At 36.6% G+C, this 19,009-nt stretch overlaps 1 protein-coding gene, 1 long non-coding RNA gene and 3 other non-coding genes across 7 annotated transcripts; 1 reads left to right on the forward strand and 4 right to left on the reverse strand.

Moving 5' to 3' along the window:
- Positions 1 to 2,367: 2,367 nt before the first annotated feature.
- On the reverse strand, positions 2,368 to 10,614 carry LOC148848120 (uncharacterized). 3 transcript variants are annotated; one of them, XM_088949977.1, is made up of 4 exons: positions 9,876 to 10,614; positions 9,387 to 9,478; positions 4,894 to 5,005; positions 2,368 to 2,696 (listed from the first exon to the last, which is right to left on the reverse strand). In XM_088949977.1, the coding sequence occupies exons 1-4, from the start codon at positions 10,075 to 10,077 to the stop codon at positions 2,674 to 2,676; spliced, it is 429 nt and encodes a 142-aa protein (XP_088806103.1). In that variant the 5' UTR covers positions 10,078 to 10,614; the 3' UTR covers positions 2,368 to 2,673. The 3 variants fall into 3 exon arrangements, with proteins under 3 accessions (XP_088806103.1, XP_088806101.1, XP_088806102.1); XM_088949975.1 differs by lacking the exon at positions 2,368 to 2,696 and adding an exon at positions 4,172 to 4,416; XM_088949976.1 differs by lacking the exon at positions 2,368 to 2,696 and adding an exon at positions 4,172 to 4,607.
- On the reverse strand, positions 10,454 to 10,614 carry LOC148848121 (U1 spliceosomal RNA). The gene has a single exon (XR_016101554.1). It is a non-coding gene; the product is annotated as a U1 spliceosomal RNA (small nuclear RNA).
- A 1,228-nt stretch (positions 10,615 to 11,842) lies between these two features.
- Positions 11,843 to 12,006, reverse strand: LOC148848122 (U1 spliceosomal RNA). The gene has a single exon (XR_016101598.1). It is a non-coding gene; the product is annotated as a U1 spliceosomal RNA (small nuclear RNA).
- A 395-nt stretch (positions 12,007 to 12,401) lies between these two features.
- Positions 12,402 to 12,597, reverse strand: LOC148848123 (U2 spliceosomal RNA). Its single transcript, XR_016101646.1, has one exon. It is a non-coding gene; the product is annotated as a U2 spliceosomal RNA (small nuclear RNA).
- A 4,999-nt stretch (positions 12,598 to 17,596) lies between these two features.
- On the forward strand, positions 17,597 to 18,553 carry LOC148848124 (uncharacterized). The gene is made up of 2 exons (XR_016101052.1): positions 17,597 to 17,773; positions 17,881 to 18,553. It is a non-coding gene; the product is annotated as an uncharacterized LOC148848124 (long non-coding RNA).
- Positions 18,554 to 19,009: the final 456 nt, after the last annotated feature.

The raw sequence follows: 19,009 nt of genomic DNA on the forward strand, positions 1-19,009 counted from the left end.
TGTGTTACAAATGAATATTGAGAAATTGTTTAAAATTCATCATGAGTTTTTAGCATCTTTCTTAAATTCACCATAACTTTTCAAAATGTCTAAAACTCGTCATGTTAGTAAGTTTTTATTTTTCAAACTCACCTTCCGTTAGTGCACCGTTAATGCTTTTTAACAAAGGTATCCACATCAGCATAAATAACAATTTTCATGACCAAATTACCCTTAAATGGCAAGTTAGAGGAAAAGGGTCATTTTCACTTTTCAAATTTCTTTTTTTTTTTTGCATTTTTAATGTTTTGTTATATTTTCCAATGTTTTTTATAATTTCTGTTTTTATATGTTTCTATTTTATACAATCTATAAATTTTTTTGTTATTTATTTACAATTTTTGTGTTCTATAATTTTTAGTGTTTTTTCTACAATTTTTTTTTTTTGAATTTGTTTTTCAATTTCTAAAGTTTCTAACAAGGTTCAAACTATTGACACGTATTGGCCTGTATCAGCCGATACATATTGTTTCGGGAACTCCCCAATACGCCCCTACAGGGGGTGTATTGGGTTCTGAATGGTTCAGCGGGTGGAGGAGCCTTAAACCGGCCCCCCTTGAACTGGTTTAAAAAAACAAAGCAAGTAAAATAATACTGATATGTCCTGATACATCCCTACCGGTGTATCAGGCATATCAATATTTTGAACCTTGGTTTCTAGAGTTTGAAAATAATTTTTTATTTTGTTTGCAATTTCTATGTTTTTTTATATTTTTGTAATTTTTGTGTTTTTATGTATTTTATATTTGAAAATATTTTTTGAACTTTTCCTTTTTTCATATATATATATATATATATATATATATATATATATATATATATATATTCTAAAAAGTTCTGTTTATCATTAAGTTAGTGACATGGTGAGTTTCAGACAAAACTTGTAAAAATCAACTTGCACAATTAAAGATTATAACTTATCAGATAAACAAATGAGATTCAAATTATATCGTTTCAGATCAGCTTATAAAGATCCACTTTCACATTCATAGATTAGATTGTTAATGCCAAATCCGTCATCCACTTGCACAATTTGAGCTCAATGGTTTAAAGGCAATTGAGTCTACACGAGCATTAATTACTATTTTTTATCTTCTCAAGGAAATGTAAGTGCTGAAAAAAGTACAACAAATGAATTCTTGATCTTGATATTCAACATCTAAATTGTGATTATAATCTATAAAAACGAAAGCAGTTGCTTATTATATGAAAACCCTAAATCCCTCAAAATAACCAAGCGCTGCAAATCAAACAGTAAAGAATCACGAGCTATGAATCCTCCTACAAAACTATAAAATGATCCTTTCGACCCTTTTCGATTAGTCCATCTCTAGAGCCCTTTAATATGTTAAAAAATTATATTATTTTTAGTGAAATTTTTCCTTTTTTACTCTTTTTTGTTTTCAAAATTGCATAATCAGGTCGAACCAATCAAACCATATCTGAATAATTCAGAATGATGGTAATTGAAACTAGTGGGTGGACAGTTTTCGGGTATTCAAATTACCCAACCCTACTCCTTTTGTTTTAGAAATTGATGCGTAGCAATTTTTAGGCCCTTGCTCTTCCGCTTTATTCTTCTTTTGGAAAATTGACAAAGCTAAGGAAATGATCTGACAAAGTAATGGAACTATAAGACAAAGGAGACAATATGTTCACATAAATTGTTCTTAGAAAATTAGAAGTGAAACTTTTACATAATTTGTAGGAAAAATTTTAGTCAATTTTTAATGGAAATTTTCTAAAAGTATACCAGAAAATTATTTTATTGAAATTTTAATTAATATTTTAAGAAAAGCATATTAATTAACAGTGTTTCTAAAATTAATTTCCAAGATATATTTTCTAGAAATTTATATAATAGATTTGGTAGAACAAACCGGATCAATCAAGATTTATATAAATTGGTAACTAAATAAATTGGGCGACCACTTTTGGGTTTTTGAATGATCCAATCCATTAGAGTCATGTTCTTAACCCATCTTCTTGTTACAATGTTTACTCAGCATGCACATAAGCATTTCGATGTAAATACAAAAAATACAAACAATGATATGTGGGCCCTAAAATGTCCCATGGGGGAGAGAGAGATTATAATTAAAATGTAATTTATAATTATAACAATATTTTTAATTAATTATTAAATTTTATTACTTTTATTATTTGTCATATTGTATTATTTATTTTTTCTATTCTTTTTTAGATATTTTGAGTTGTATTATTTCAATATTTAAGTTTTGACTTAAACATTATATTTTAATGCATTGATGAAAAATTAAATCCATGCATATGGAGAGAGAAATAGAAATAGGAGCACTGGACCCTATCTCCAACCAAACACAGACTGAGAGTTTTCTTGATAAAGGTATCCATATAGAAATTGACAAATTTGACATCTTCAATATAAACCCTATATGACTTTGTTTTTCGAATTGCCTCTCTTGCTACAATGTGCTTAGTTTCTTTCTTGGTGAAAGAGTGACTTATTTTGTCCTTTCAAGCGTGAACGAATATCTGCACACATATCCTACCAATGTCTTCAGTCCTGTATTCTGGTGATGGAATCCTTAAGAAATAGAGAAAACTCCATCCTCCGTCTTGCCCACGTCTTCATCGACTTTTATCTGTAATTTCTTAATGGGAATTCCATTTGGAATCTTACCCATCAATATCAATGAAACTCAGTAGACCCTTTCGTTAGAATCTTCTAAAAAGAGGCACAAAAATATCCAAAATATCAATGCAATTACTATTGAGGATGGTTTCTACAGAAAAAACAATACAAATTTTATAAACAAGAAAAAGATAGAGAATTTAAAGTTACAGTTTTGCCTTTGAGTGATTGATATGAAGGGCAAATTTGAAAAATAAATCTTCATAAAATAGATTGGAAGGATGGGTTTGGGCTAGCAATTCATATGAAGAGAGAATTTGGAAAATAAACATTTTGGTCCAAAATAATTTCATAAGCATTTTGGACATTTCCATGCCTCTTTTTAGAAGATTCTAACAAAGGGGATCTACATGCAACTATGTCAGAAACTTCGGGGGAGGTGATTGCAATCGTCAAACTTCAGAGGTTTCAGTAACAACCAGAAACTTTAGGAGAGGTTTTAGCAAGTTACCCTTTTTTAAATATGCTCACCACCAAAAATATAAAATTGTGCATAAGCAAGATTTTCAAGGATTGGATTTTGGGACAAAAAATGGGGGTACGATGGTAGTGCAATTTTTTCATTTCCTCCTTTTTTTTTACTTTTTCCCTTTTTAACTCAAAATAACATATGGCAAAAAAAAATACACAATAAAACTAGTGATATGCTCTGATACCATATGTATGTGCAAGATTGCACCGCCTATGATTGGTTTAGAGATAAAGTAAAAATATGCAATGATTTATGCAATAGATGAAAACAGAAATGGGGCAGAAACCATATTTTTATATAAAAAGTTGAAGTCATTTGGAGATGTATGGGCCATGCTGGGTATGCACAAAGCTCCCCTTCTCTTCTTTTTGACAAGTTCTTTCTCTTTTTTCCCTTCTTATCTTTTCTCCTTACTTCCTTCATCAAACAGAAAGCTGCAGGCCTATTTATACTGTCATGGGGGTCATAGAAACTTCTACTAATAAGACTCATACTAAAGACACAACCCATTACATTGTAACTTAAAGACCCTTCAAATGTCTTCCATGAAACTAACGACTCTAACTCTTCTAAAACTAACAATCTTAATTCACTTTAAACTGAAAACAATGATTTTTCAAATCATATATGTTCCAACAGATTTTTGGTAACCAGAGGAGATACTTCAGTGTTTCTAAAACCAAGTTCCTGATAAAGAATAGTGAAGTTGCTTTTACAAGACACAGAAGGGGGAATACCCATGAGTCAAAGGCTCTCAGGAAAATGAAGCAGCAGACTTGCAAGCTTTGATGTGATTTTACCTCTATAAGTTTTGCAGGACTATGATTTTTTATTCAATGCTGCTGTTGATGAACTTATCAGAGGGAATTCCTCCTATTTTATTCATAAAGCACTGTGATCATTGTTGATTAAAAAAGTGCTCAAAGAAATCTCTAAGAACACTTATTGTAATCTGTATTCTAAACCAAGAAAAAACACTAGACTTCTTTTCCCAGATAGTACAAGATCAAAAGAAATAGTATTTATGTATATTTACAAAACATGTCATAACTCTCCTCTGAATGAACTACAGAAAAGGACAACAGGTAACAGCCTTTAAGATCATCAGCTCTCTACCAGAAAATGATAAAGCCAAAAAAAATCCAGGTATAGTCATTCTCATCCCCAAGCAAAAAAGCACTAGGTCAAATTGCAACTGATGCGACTGCACATAATATCTGATTCATGATTTCTACAAAAGTAGCAAAAAAAGTTTTTCGTATCATATGTGGTTCTGTTGACACAGAATAGTGAACTTTTATTTTTCAAATTATCTAATAAGCTTAAGACAGCTCAAACAGTTGATGAGTGTACTATCTGTGTCTATGTTCATGTTATCTTGATGCCAGCATCAAAAGAATTCTCCACGTGGAGTTAGAGAGTCTACAATCAAAACACTCAAAATCAATCAGAAGCCATGAGATCTATCTGGTAGCCAACTGCACCACCAGCCCCCGATATAGTAAAGTAATATTGTAATAACTGTTCTATCTCCTTTGTTATTTCAAAAGACAAAAAAAAAATCCAAATGGATAGTAATATTTGTTATTTAATTAAAATATATAAAATAAAGAGGCCAGTCATGAGACGTTTCTATGAATGGAAAGAGACATATCGTACCACTAAATGCAGCATGAAATCTTTCTGGGTGATGTTTAACTATAATTACCTCTGTTTTGAGAAAGAGCTACTTTTCCAAAGTTGGATTTCCTTAGCTTTTCAATTGAGTCATAATTTCCTTGCTGACAGTCTTCGTGCATAACAAGTAACTGTTCGGCCACCTGAATTGAGAATCCAAAAATTGAATAAGCACCAAAATATCAAACGTAAAAACCTTAGACTCTTAGCTAGAAGCAAAGAAGAAGAAGAAGAGAGAATCTCCCTAAATATTTGTTACCTTCATTTTTTTATTGGTAACAGATGAACTTTAATGATTATGGTAAAAGAGAGAATCCCCTATTATTTACCCCACCCCCCCAAAAAAAACAATAAAAGAAGGCCATGTATTCTTCTAATAAGACTGTTTCAAAAAAATCACATCACAAAAATATCTTGAAATGTTAGAAATTTAATTGGCTTGGCAAGACATGAATCTTGGAAATGGTTTGGCTTAAAAACTAGATATAAATGCATAGTATAAGCATATTACATGGGACACCGATACCCATATTCATGTCCAGGATTTTAGGAAAATGGTGGTTGCAATTTGACCGAAATCTAGTATACAATTTTATAGATGTAGAACATGGAGAGGGGAACCAGAAAATCCTATCCATGTTTTGTTTAAGGGATAAAAAGCTTGAGGTGGATCACAGGCATGGATCAAAGTATTGACATGCCTCTGTGTATCGACAGAGGCATATCGGTAATTTGATACACGCGGAAACATGGTTTTTTTTTCAAAAATTGATTTTTGGGGAGTTAAATACATGTATTTTTCATTAAAAAATAGTGGGGTCCCAAAACACCTGTAAACAGGTGTATCAGGACCCAAAAGATACAATATGATACGCCCGATACGGGGCGTATTGTATTGAAATTTTGAACCTTGACCGCAGGTAAGGTTCTGGCAGGATGCTTAGTGCAACAATCAGCCATTTATAGAATTATTCCCAACTTTATTCAATGCTTCTGCAAATAGAGATACATCCACCGAAGACTTATGAAAATAGAATACATGGGTTGTTTTCCAACCTAAACTTAAGGTAGAACCTCAATGACCAGGAAATTGACTCTCTGACAAGCATTTTACAAAAGCTCCAATGTAAACTCTGCAGAACCTTTGGAGACTGATGCTAGAATCTGGTCCTGGGATCTGAGTGGTGTGCTTTCAGTCAAATTTATTCTCCAGAAAGTTCCAAGAACCCATAAGAGGAGACTTCTCAACGAAGTAGACTTAGAAGCCACAGGTACTATCCAAAGTAATTTTCATGGTTTGAACTACTGTACTTGGTAAATGCCTAACTACGACCAGCTTTTTTAGAGAGAGAAACTATTATAGAATGTGGTGTTTTGCTGCCATTGCCTATGTGTAAGGGTGGAGAATTCAGCAACCTACCTAATTTTTTATTGTGAATTCGACCAACCTTACTTTTAGTCTTTTACAGCACTTTCCAGTACATTGGATCAAATCTCTCCATTAGGAAATCATGTCCAATGATTGCTAGGGTAGAAATATTACGGACCATATGGGAAAAAAGAAATGAAATAATCTTTCACAACAAGATAAGACTGCTTCATTTGTTGACTGATATCAATACAAAAACTGTTTATCATCTGAGAACAAGAGAAAAATATCATGATTATAGGTTGCCATATCATCCACATTAAAAATAGTGTGCAAATCAGAATCTTTCTCCTCTCCCCAAGGAGTAATAAGGCTTAACTTTGATTGCCACTCCTAAGGGAGTCTGGGACCATCCAGAATGGGAGTTTTCAGAAATTAAACAAGCATGATTTTACTAGTCTTCTAAGGCCATAGTGACTCTTGAGCTCTTAAAATAGAAATCAAAGCCCTATTACAAAGCTTAAGAATATGGAAACTGAGGGTGGCAGGCGGCTACATGGTTATTGGATGGCTTAGAGGCAGAGGGTCCATGGTTATTGAGACATTATGATAAAGAGGTTAGGACTATGGCATCTTGAGTGAACACCTTATATAAATGTGTGGAAAATATTAAATTATTTCACCATTGTAAGCTTAACTTCATATCCAACTTGTGAAACATCTGTGTGAACAAAAGCATACATATGTTTCTTGATTGAGTAGACTGTTATGGGCCCGCGAATAGGATCTCGTCATGGGTCAGTCCATGGGGGAAACCCTCTGTTTTCCCTTGTTCCTCCCTGCTCTTGATGAACCTATCTAGGCGACCTAATGGTGATTTGTTCAAGAGATCACCTAACTCTCCTTTACTCTCTTTCTTGACTGAATATTCGATATCCTCATTCAATAATGGTGTCTCCTTAAATAGGAGATTACAAGAGTCCTAATCTTAGGGAGTCTCATTGCTGAATAGGGAGACTTCCAATTCTATCTTGCTAAGGATAAGATAAGCTAATCCTAATATGATAATAAGATAAACTAATCCTAATCTGATAATAAGATAAACTAATCCTAATCTGATAACTTACTAACAAGATAAGATAAGAGCAATAGAATAAGATAAGAACAAGCAAGATGATCTAATCTAATCTGGCGGTGGGTCAGGTTCCTGTTGCTGCCGGCAGCGACGGTACGTCTTTCCGAGGAATTCGTCCATAACATAGACCATCACTGTGCACCTTATGTTAAGCTTGATGGTAGTGCTACATGATGTATGGGAAGAAAGAAATACTCAGATTATTGAGGATAAGTGTTTGTGCGTCCTAGTTGTCTAATAAAATCTTGGAACTCATTGGGCTACTATAACCAAGAATTCTCAGGGGACCACAAGACATCTTTTTCCCCTTTCTCGATCAGTGATCAAGAGAGTTAGCAATAGAATTGAGTGTGTCCCCTTTCCTTATTATCCAACATCATTGGCAATGACAACACTAACAAAATATATAATAATTCATTTCTTGTTCATTAGCATATGTCCGAAATGTGACCTTATCTTCTTTACAAGGTAATTCTCTAGTTTTTCCTTTTTTTTCCCTTGTGAACATTAAGCCCAACACTGTCAAAATGAGACAAAATATCCATGTCCAAGGATCATACTGACAAATTATATCAGATAATTGATCGTGAACTAGGAGATTCCAAAAGAGGAAACTAACTAGAAGACACAGCTTGATCCAACAAGGATGCAAATCAAACTAGAAAGAAAATAATTTAGACAATCGATTTCACAAACTGATTGTGTTAGTGGTGTCGCTGTAGGCAAAGTGATTAGTTCTTGGACACCTCCTCTGAGTTAATTTGAAGATTAACTGCAATATGGTTTTGTAATTAGAAATGACATTGATTCTTATATGCTGCTGAAGGTGGCTGTTTTAGAACTATGCAAGAGCTCTGGAGTCTGAACTAAAGGCAATTTTATTTTCATGGAATCTGCTTGTTCGATGGGTTGGAAGTCCTCGGTGATACAATCGGACTCCATAATAGCCATTCCTGCTTTGAATGGGAATTATTCAGTTTTGTGCCTAGGAATTGTTGACATATTTTGGACTCTATCAAAGCTTCATATAGAAGAGCAGATCATATATTAATTGTCCATGTAAATAGAAAGAGTAACAGAGTTCCTCAACAGGTTAAGTTCCTAGTTTGTGGGATGGTATAAGTATCAGATCCCCCAGGTTGGCTGTGTAATTTGTTGTTGTTGGACAGACATCTTACTTAAAAATTATCCATCAAAAAAATATTTTGCCAATCAGATCAACTTCCATATGCATACAAACTTAAAGCCACACATTCTTCATTGTACTGACGGTTGGAGAATGTGAAAATATCTGCAATGCATCCAGACCCCCGACATAAATCATGCTATTTGGTAGAAAAGGAAGTTCTCCTTCCATAGCATGACCTAGAATAGTGCGTAAAAGGTACTCTTAAATTCTTCTAGGGGTAAGTAGAATTGAATTCCATTATTCCAACAAGGTACGAAAAACTCTTAGGGATTATTACCATTTGATTACTGCTGATAGGTGCTGAAACCTGAAAGTAGAATGCAGAAAAGATTTCAAATTTAAAAATGGCTGAAATCCAGGGACACTATTGGTATATGATATAATTTTTAGAGGTATAATAATCATCCCAATGCCTATGCTTCACCACTCAGAAAAAAAGTAGGTCTTGAGTTTCTGAAATGTTGATTCATACATTTTAAAGTTATTCTTTCAGCATTCTGCTATTAGCTAGTATTTTAGCAGCTATTAATCGCCACTTTATTCTACCTTGAGTGGACACCAAGTCAAAAATCAGGCACACACTTTAAAGTCAAGGACAAGCCAAACGCCTTAAAAGGCTGGACGAGACACTTCCTCATTCCTAATTCCTAGGTCACAAAAAAACATAATCACTAATCACCCCCCGACAACCCCTTAATGCAAAATTAGCAAGTTATATTAACGAATGACAAAGGATAAATCCCAGAACTAAAAGATATATGAAGGATGACATCATAAGAGTACCAAGTTAATGAGGAACTATGCTCAAAAATAACATAGAGAATAGCATACCTTCTCAATGCTGCCATCCTCAATGTCTGTATTGAAAGAAAGAACCATGTTTTCATCAAGCATGTTTTCTAAATCATCAATATAATGTGGTTCTGGAAAACACAAAATTGAGACAACATGAATAAATGAATGAAGAAGCATGTTGATACAAATCAAAGTTCACAATGGAACAAAACCTTGAAAAAAATTTCTTATTTACAATCAAAATAACCTTCTAATCAAACACTAATACGCCTGCTCACCAAACATAACAAAACAAATAGAAAACCGAGTAAAAAGGCGAACAAATAACAATTCCAGATTTCAGGACAAGAACATTAATCTGCATATGTTCATCTTCAGTGATATCTCGCCTGAAGTTAAAAAGGAAAATAAAATGATAGTGGAATAAAAAGCATTGGCAATTGTTGTTAAAGCGATAAATCTAGAGTCGCTAGATTTGAGACTCCAAATGCTGATTATTTTTTAACCAGGAAATCCGAATTATACCTCTCGATTGGGAGAACCAAGAGAAGATGTCAGCAGCAAGTTGCTCGGATTTCTGGCGAGAATCCTTACCGCCCCATTCGTTCTCGATGGCCATTTGAAGTGCAGTCCAACGGGAAAGAAGTAAGGATATCCCCTCAGACAAGCGAGAGAGAGACTCCGGCGAAGGCTGGGCGGGCACATGGCCTCCATTATCGAGACCCATGGAGGCCTATGTGCCAACCCCAACTCTCGCTTCTGCTCTTCCCTCTTCGCAACACGCTCAAAACAGAGCGAATGCAGATAGAGAGAAGGAAGCAGGGAGGAGGAAAGAAGCGCTCCTTGGGGAATGAATGGATTTGAAGACGAGAGGGCGCGAAAAGAAAGGGTTGGTTAAGAGTAAAACTCGGACCCGTTGTTTGATTCTCTTATCTACAAGCAGGCTGGGGGGTGCAGATGCAGAGTACACCAGAAAAAACAGAGACACGTGCCAACCACGCAATTTATTTGTTCCACATTGAATTTAATTTACCACGTGTCATTGATATGAATTATTAATGGCGCGCCGGCACCCACGTAAAACACTTAGAAACGAGACTCGGGTGGGGGCCGCGCGAACGCGTACCCCCGCTGACACAAATTATGACGTACACTCACTCACTTGGGGAAATGTTAGGCAGGCACCTCTCCTTTGTGCAATGGAGGTCGCCTACCTAGGCCATGGGCCTTCTTGATCACCCATCGACCCCGCCCAGGTAAGTATGTTTCATCCTTTCTCTTTCACTCTATTTATATTCCTCTACTTGCTTCTCTTTTTCTTATTTAAGCGGTGTGGGATTATTGATTCCGTAGCAACTCGGAGTCTTTGTATGACAGCATGTAAATCACCAAGGCTGTATATTGCAGCCTGCAGATGGCGATGTTGTGAATAGAGGCTTAGAGCTTCTCAGCAGCTGGTTATTTGATCCCTTGAGTCATGATCTTAGCTAGTTTTTGCTACAGCTTTTTTTTTCCGGTAAAGATGATGAAGAAACATATATAGAGTTTAACACAGACAGCAGGGGGGGGGGGGGGGGCACTTGACTCTATTTTGAACTTAAAGCAGCTCTGCTCTAATATCATCGAAACAAGAGTCAAGAAACCAGATAGCATGAGGAAATTTTTACTAATCCCTTGATCCACCACAACACTAGAATCCGTTCGGATGCACGTATCACTTGTTGAAGCATAACAGCCAGCAGCAAACCAAGACACACCTCTGAAAACAGGGGAGATTGTTAAGGCTCCCAAAAAAAAACACCATTACTATCCTCTACAAAAACACCATATCCAGCATACTGATTATGTATGAAGAGATGGATCATTAGTATGAATTTTAAGGAAACCTGTGTTGAGTCACTGACGGTGCCAAAGATCTGACGTCAGAGCATTAATTAGTTGGACCCCAAGGTCCTCTCCAGAGAATCTCCATTTCCTTGTAGGCCCTCCTGGGAAGCATGAGAAAGAGCAGCAACAGGGTTAGAACTTAGAACCACATATGAAAGAACCAGAGAGCGTCCTGGGTTCTACTGCAGCTCAGAATTCCTGCTGAAATCTCTGTATATCATCTATAAAAGTGAAACAGAGGAAATGAAAGTCCACCAAATTTGGTTGCTCAAGGATGAGCCATAGTGATCCGGACACTGGAAATGCAGCAGCAGCAATTATAATCTTCAATGAATTGAGTAACATCATACATGCAGCAGGACATCAATGCCGCCGACAAAAGCAGAACGGTGATCAATGATCATGTCTTTACAATTACAGGACATCAATATGTGAAGACTATTTTCATCTTTACTGATGCACAGTCGTCTATTGAGAATATTGTAAATAGTTAGGAATAAGTGTAGGAGGTTGGAGAAACCTCTTGAGAGACCAGGCAATTTCTTATTAAGTTTTTGGTAAAAGTAGATCCCACAATCTTGAATATTTTGCGTGTAAAAAGAAAGAATGGTCATCAAATATAGAAAATGATACCCCGCTGCAACAAATTAAGACGTACACTCCCCCACTTGGGGAGTTGATAGGCGAAACCCCTCATCTGTGCAATGGAAGTCACCAACGTAGGCTATGGGCCTTCTTGATCACCCATTCACCCCGTCAAGGTAAGAAAGGTTATGAGCCTCTCAGCTGGTTATTTAATCCCTTGCGTCATGCTTTTTACCTAAGTTTCTCTTCTAGCTTTTGTTTTTGGGTAAAGATAAATTTATAGATTTAAGAACTAACATACAGAGTTTGACACAGACAACAGACAGGAAAACCATTCCCCCACAACCTCAGAACAAGCTCGACTTGAGTTTAACACAGTCCGTTTCGATTCATGTATGATGTATCCGAAAACTTGAAGCTGGTTAAGCCAAGAAGCACAGGAATTATCGAATCAATTGAATCACTAGACAGTCTCTATACTTGACATTACTATTCGTACTGACGGTGAAATACCAATCAACTTCGAAAAAAATACCTATAAAGAACAGGACACAGAAACAAATCTTCTACATTGATTTGGTGGGGTGCGCCAGGCCCGTGCAGTAGTGCAACGCATGGGCGACGCGCGAGGACCCCAGTAGCAAGCTACTGTGGTGGGTTCTCCCCCTAAAACAATTAATTTAATATCATGTGAGCCGATGGCCCACGTATCAGATATTAAACTGATAAGAACAGATACTACACTTGATCTTAGCCAAAAGGCCGAGAAAGGTATGATTTGCTCTGGTTCTTCGATCACTTTTTATAGTTCATGCTACCTCTTCGACTCTTTTCACTAGCCAATGTGGGACTAAAGCCGAGACAATATGACCTGAGCTCGATCAATCAACACTTAACTGATTTGTGAATAAACCGCCCTGAGACCTGATCGACCACCCTCTTTCCTCTTTCCTCTTTCCTCTTGTGTTTTTTTTACTGGGTAGCTAGGCAGTCGGCACTCTCTCTTGCCTGTTGAAAAGACTTGACCTGATCTTTCCAGGGGATCTGTCCCGACTCCCGAGTATTCACTGTTCGGTGCGGCCAGTTTGACAAAGTAAAACCAAAAAGAAAAACAAATGAGAATCTATACTCCTAAATAGCACTGCAAATTATTTACTAATTTATGATATCACAAGAGAGTCAAGACTTGCATAATCTCTTTCCCTTTTCTTTTCTACCCTTTGTTTTCAATAAGCAAAATGATCCACTAGGTATAAATTTTATACAAGTTCAAACCAGCAACTAGTAGAAGTAATTAAAGTTATGAGCAATTGTACTTTGGTATGCAGAAGAACATTAGGCTAAGTTTGGAAGGAGTATAAATACAAATATTTAGAGTGCAAAACTTTGTATTTTGTATTATTTTATATGTATTTGCACTCTATTTTTGTACTTTTGCTCCTTCAAAACTTAGCCTCAAAACATTGTATTTTGTATTATTTTATATGTATTTGTATTATACACATTTGTATTTATTATACTCATTCCAAACTGACCCTTAGGTGATAATGTTGTAAAACCATAAAACGAAGCATCTTTAGTTCCTGAATGGTAGAGAGTGAGAGAGAGATCTAACTTAATAATTGGCCACAAAGTTTCTTTCTCGTCCAAATTATGAACCAGGACAATATTACTGTAACTGCAGGCCTAAACAGGCTAATCTGTACCGCCGTTTTTTTGGGGGGGGAGGGAGATGTTAAGCGGGCACCCCTCCTCTGTGCAATGGAGGTCACCAACCTAGGCCATAGGCCTTCTTGATCACCCATTGACCCCGTCCAGGTAAGTATGTTTTATCTTCCCTCTTTCACTTTATTTATACTGCTTTGTTTCCTCCGCTGTTAACTTCTTTAGCCGATGTAGGACACTATATTAACTCAAATAGACTGTTTAACCATGCAAAGGCCGCTTTGCAGTCTGCATATGGCGAAGTTCTATTAGAGCCTATCAGCTGGGTATTTAATCCCTTGCGTCATGCTTTTTCCTAGCTTTTCTTTTTGGCTTTTGGTTTTGGTTAAAGATGAATTTATAGATCAAGAACTAACATACAAAGTTTAACACAAACAACAAAAAGAATTCCCCCCAACCTCAAAACAAGCTCGACTCTCACAAGAAAGTGAGTTTAACAGTCTGTTTCGATTCATGTATAAGCAAAGAAGGCGAACGCCTTAAACAGGCGAACTATAAGCAAAGAAGGCGAACGCCTTAAACAAGGGAGATCCAGGAACATCATTGACAAGGCTCCCAGGAAACAAAAAAATCATTGACAAGGCCAGCTATAAATTTCATATGCTTTTTTTATGGAAATACTTTTTTTTTTCATTTTTCATTTTTGAAGACTCAGTTCCACCAGCTAACATGTATTCTATAACCGTATATAATGTCCGGCATTTTCTGTTGTAGGTAATGTCCAAATTATTTAGATACAGGAGATTTCGAAAAGTGCTTTTACAAAAGTACTTCTATAAAAGTCTATGGAAGTACTTTTCGAAAAGTGCTTTTACAAAAATACATTTACAGAAACACTTCTACAAAAGTACTTTTATAAAAACACTTCTATAAAAGTGCATTTACAAAAGTACTTATACAAAAGTATAAAAGCACTTTTCTGAAGTACTTTTAATAAAGTGCTTTTATTTTTATCAAAGTACTTTTACAAAAGTTCTTTTTCAATGCTAAAAGTGCTTTTATATAATTTTTTATATTTCCTTCGGTCTGAATTGGAATCAATCCAATCCGTTTACACTTTAATTGATTGAATTGGATTTGGTTTGTATTGGATTTGGATTGGATTGGGTCTAGTCCATTTATAAGTGGACTCACATTGGACTGGATCGGGTTTGACCAAATCCATCCAATTGACACCTCTATCTCAGATAATAGGGACCACCCGAAGATGAAGGCAAGTGGAGTAGGATAATGGGAAAGAACAGAGCTCCAGAGAGGGAACCATTTACAATGGCGAAACATTATTGTTTGATTAGATGGCTAATTACAATAAGTTGATTGCAAATCAGAGAGGTTGGTTATTGATGAGGGGGAATTTGTCCATCCGGTAACATTATGCCATGTGGCACTTTCAAACCGTTGCTTAACACATTGGTGTCACGTAGGCAATGACCTCCCTTTGCTTAGATAATAGAGTCCACTTTGGAACCACCTCAGAGGCACATCAAACACACCATGCACATTGTCACGTAGGCACCTCAGCATAAGGGGCGACCTCCCGTCGAGGTCCCATCGATCTGGCTAAGGTCCAATTAGCGACCTACTTGACATGGCGACTGGCTTCTTCTATGTGCGCCTTATCCTTCGGGATCACGTCACCTCATCATTGGAGTTGGCTTCTGTGCTGCCCGCTTCAGAGGTAATGAGATAAGCACTATCTCTTTATGCGGAGATCATTTTTGAGTAAAAATTACCTCCAAGCGAGGTGGGCAGATAAGTCACATCCTCATGAATATTTTGGATGCACTACTTGAAACTCACGACTACTTGCGCCCATATAAAGGTGCTCCATTCAACCAAAAAATGTATGTACGATTTAGCTCTCATAGCTCTCTTGTTTTCTCATTTTCTAACTTTCACAAAAGCTCTTCGCTAACTTAAGTATCAGAATACCCACCCTGAGTACTCTAACACCTTGCAATTCAGCCAGCCAACCTCATCAACCCGATATCTGAACTGTCCTCCAACTGGAAGCACCGGATCGCGCATGCAGTATCACTTAAGATCCATCATTTTCATTCGCCATTCCCGTCTAAAAATCATGCGTTTTATTTTGGCTGAAAAGAAAGTGGAGCTAAATTAAATTGCTGGCCCCTACTCTCTAGTTGTCCAGTTGAGTTTGAGTGGAACATCCTTCATAAATTTGCAATCAGTCGATATTACAATCAAAGCATGATTTCGTTTAGAATTAATTAACAAATAACAGGTGTAATCGGGACTAAAGTTAGCCTCTTTATTCCGTTTAGTGGGTCTGGGTGTGCTCTTCCATTCCCCACTCTTCTCTCCAACTCCAAATCCCGTACTTGATTTCATGTTTTTCAAAAACGAACCGGTGATCGAATCGGTCAGGGTCCGATTATCAGTTCGAACAGTCCGATTGTTAGATCCGAACGACTGGTTCGTTCTGACAAAAAAAATAAAAAAAATAAAAAAGGGTCAAAATTGTTCGAACGGTTCAAATGATTTGAACGATTAATCAGCCGATTTAATGGTTTGTTGACCAAAATCAACAGTTTTAGAGAAAAAAAAAACGGTTTTGGAGGAAAACGGAACCAGTCAGTAACCGGTTCCTGATTTTTCCAGTCCGACCGTCTGGTCCGATCCAATTTTGAAAACACTGCTCGATTTCCTTTGGAGGTTTAGGCATTTGTTGCGAAGCTTCAATGAAACGGTTGAAGCCAATTTTGTCAAGGTTCGAGACTTCGAGTGGGTGCTTACTGCCTCGATAAGGATAAATACACTTTCTTATGTTTCTTTATGATTCTTTCCTGCTAATTCCGGTTAATCTTTCTCTTATTTTAAGCCCTTTTATCCAGTATATTTACAATTTTAGATAAATTGCATATTAATATCCTGGGGTTAGTTTCGTTTTAGTATCTTAACTTTAAAATGTGTCATTGCAATACCTAAATTCTTAAAAATTATTAATTTAGTCCAAAATCTTAACTCCATGTTGGATGGCATATGAAAGGACATAATACCCTTTGAGTTTTGAATAAGTGAGAGAACCATCACTTTTGAAATGACCAAAATAGCCATGTTTTCTCTTTTCAATGCAATTGGGCACCATAATGTTTTTGGTAAAATGATCTTAAAGATATCAAAAAGGGTAATTTTAATATTTAAAAAAATTTAAAGTGACATATTTGTCATGTGACACATAACTGAAGGATTGATAATGATGGATACTAAATTGGCAATTTTTGAGAGCTTAGATACTATAGTGACTTGCTTTAAAGCTCGGATATTAAAGTAAGAATAGCCCCAAGTAAAGGTACTAATCTGTAATGGTTCTCCTCTTCATAGTACTGTGAGAACTCAGAAGGCATCAGGAAGCTTTTTGAATGAGTTGCATGATCTTATCAGTAAATGTTAGATCCAAAGTAATACTCTTCTTGAATTTGAGTGGACTTTATATCAATGATAATGATAACCATTAAGATACCATGTGCTGCTTCAATACCATTCTCTCTCTCTCTCTCTGAGCTTGTGTCAACATTCAGGACTGTTGTCAGATTCCTGCAAATACCTGTATTTGTGAGATCACATCTGCTGCCACCCCACAATAACACGCCAGCATTCAAATGAAAGTCAGAAAAAGAGAAAAAATCAGTTATTACTGGGTGCCTTCAATTTTAAAACAATCACTGGTTCTTACTTCTTAGAAAATTTTTTATTTTCTGACATTTTATTTGAATGAATCTAACAGCCAAACTGAATGATGAAACAAACCATTTGACCTGTGGCGACCCAGTTAGCCAAACCCATATGAATAACAGCAGGTCTGTTCGCCGTTCACTGAGTGCTGGTCCTCTAATGTACGTTCTATTGTGCCCAGAAAGCCAGAATTGAAATTGATGGATCCGGAACCTATTAACAGCAGCTGAATAATCAGGCCCTCTCAGAGTAAATGATGACACAATTGATACTGTCCTGACTCGTGACTCGTGAATGTTAGTGACACGGGAGCATGAGATTCCTTCAAATCTCGACCCAGTGTTTACATTCATGCACGTCATGAACCCATTAACTCCCACACAGAGAGGCTCTATAGAAACATGATGGAGCCAAGCCTTAGCGTTGTTATTGATAGAGGTGGGGGGACTATTCATTCTCTCAGACTTGTTAGAAGATGGCAAAGCTCTGTCTCTCCTTCCATGTCTTAGCACTCCTACTCTTCTTCACAGGTCTGTTTCATGACTTCATCTTCTTCATTTCTCGTTTCTGTTGTTGGGTAATGGGTTTCATCTAATCGATCTGATATATATGTTGAATGATTTGTGAGGTTGAGCAGGAGAGATGAGGACGATCGAGGCTGTTGATGGGAGGACATGCCAGATCGCGTTTGTTGGCTGCCAAGTCGACTCTTTGTGCAATCAACAGTGCTTGGAGAAATACAATGGCCGTGGAAGTTGCTACAGACCGCCGGGCACTTGCATCAGCGAGTGCATGTGCTGGTACCCTTGTTGATTTCACCTTCAATGTCCCGTCTCAGCTCGCTCTCTCTCTCTCTCTCTCTCTCTCTCTCTCACACACACACACACACACGTAGATCAGTAGATGGAAATTCTAAGCTACGATCTTCGGGGTTCAGATCTTGTGTGTCTGTAGCTGTAGTGGTGGTGCTGGTGGAAGCAATTCAGTGATTCACATTTCATCAAATACTATATAGGCTGAATTTTGGTAGGACATCTAGATGGATCTGGAGTCCTTGTAACTTGCCACCTTTTCAATGCTTCAAGTATTGAGAACCCAGATTTTATGCTTCTATTTTGGATATGAATTGATCACTATGAACATCATATTTTATAAATTACTTGAATGGTGGGAAATAGTTGTTTAAATTAAAAAATAATTTTTATGATGCTGAATTTAGATGATTAGAAATCATGTAATTATTCTGATTATCAATGGAGCCAATGTTTTATATGGGACCCAACATTGGTAGGTCCCTGTCGTTGGAATAAGTTGGTGCATTGCACACTTAGAAAGTTTCAGGGGCCCTAAACCCTTCTAGGGTAAAGGGTTCTATTGGGATAAATGAGCTGGCTGTGAAAAAACAAAAATTGAGCTTTCGGTAAGTATTATTTTGAAAAGATAAAGAAACTAAGGGTCTGTTTGGGGAACCTAGATTTTTCCTACTCACTTTCTTTACCCATGCCCTGCCCACAGTACATTGTAGTCGCACATCTCACAATACAATTCATCAAAGTTTCAGCAGTTCAGCCCTCCCACAGTACATTGCAGCCGCACATCTCACAATACAATATGACAATGTATGGCTGGAATTCAAAGTGGGTAGAGAATAGTCGACAGGAAATCCAGTTTGCTGTTTGGGAGGGCTGAACTGCTGAAACTTTGATGAATGAGATGCTTTGAAGAAGTTACTAAAAGAAGCTTCACCGGATGGCCATATTTGGGCT

The sequence above is a fragment of the Nelumbo lutea genome, chromosome 6 (genome assembly GCF_056320005.1).
Source record: "Nelumbo lutea isolate HS-2025 chromosome 6, American lotus-T2T, whole genome shotgun sequence".
Taxonomy (NCBI): Eukaryota; Viridiplantae; Streptophyta; class Magnoliopsida; order Proteales; family Nelumbonaceae; genus Nelumbo; species Nelumbo lutea.

Excerpts from the sequence above, each read along its gene's own strand:
- LOC148848120 (XM_088949975.1), bottom strand. The coding sequence starts at position 10,077 with ATGGGTCTCGATAATGGAGGCCATGTGCCCGCCCAGCCTTCGCCGGAG. Across the intron at positions 5,006-9,386 it reads AGGATGGCAGCATTGAGAAG|GTGGCCGAACAGTTACTTGT; the intron begins GTATGCTATTCT and ends TTCTCAATTCAG. Across the intron at positions 4,417-4,893 it reads AGCTCTTTCTCAAAACAGAG|AAATCATGAATCAGATATTA; the intron begins GTAATTATAGTT and ends CTACTTTTGTAG.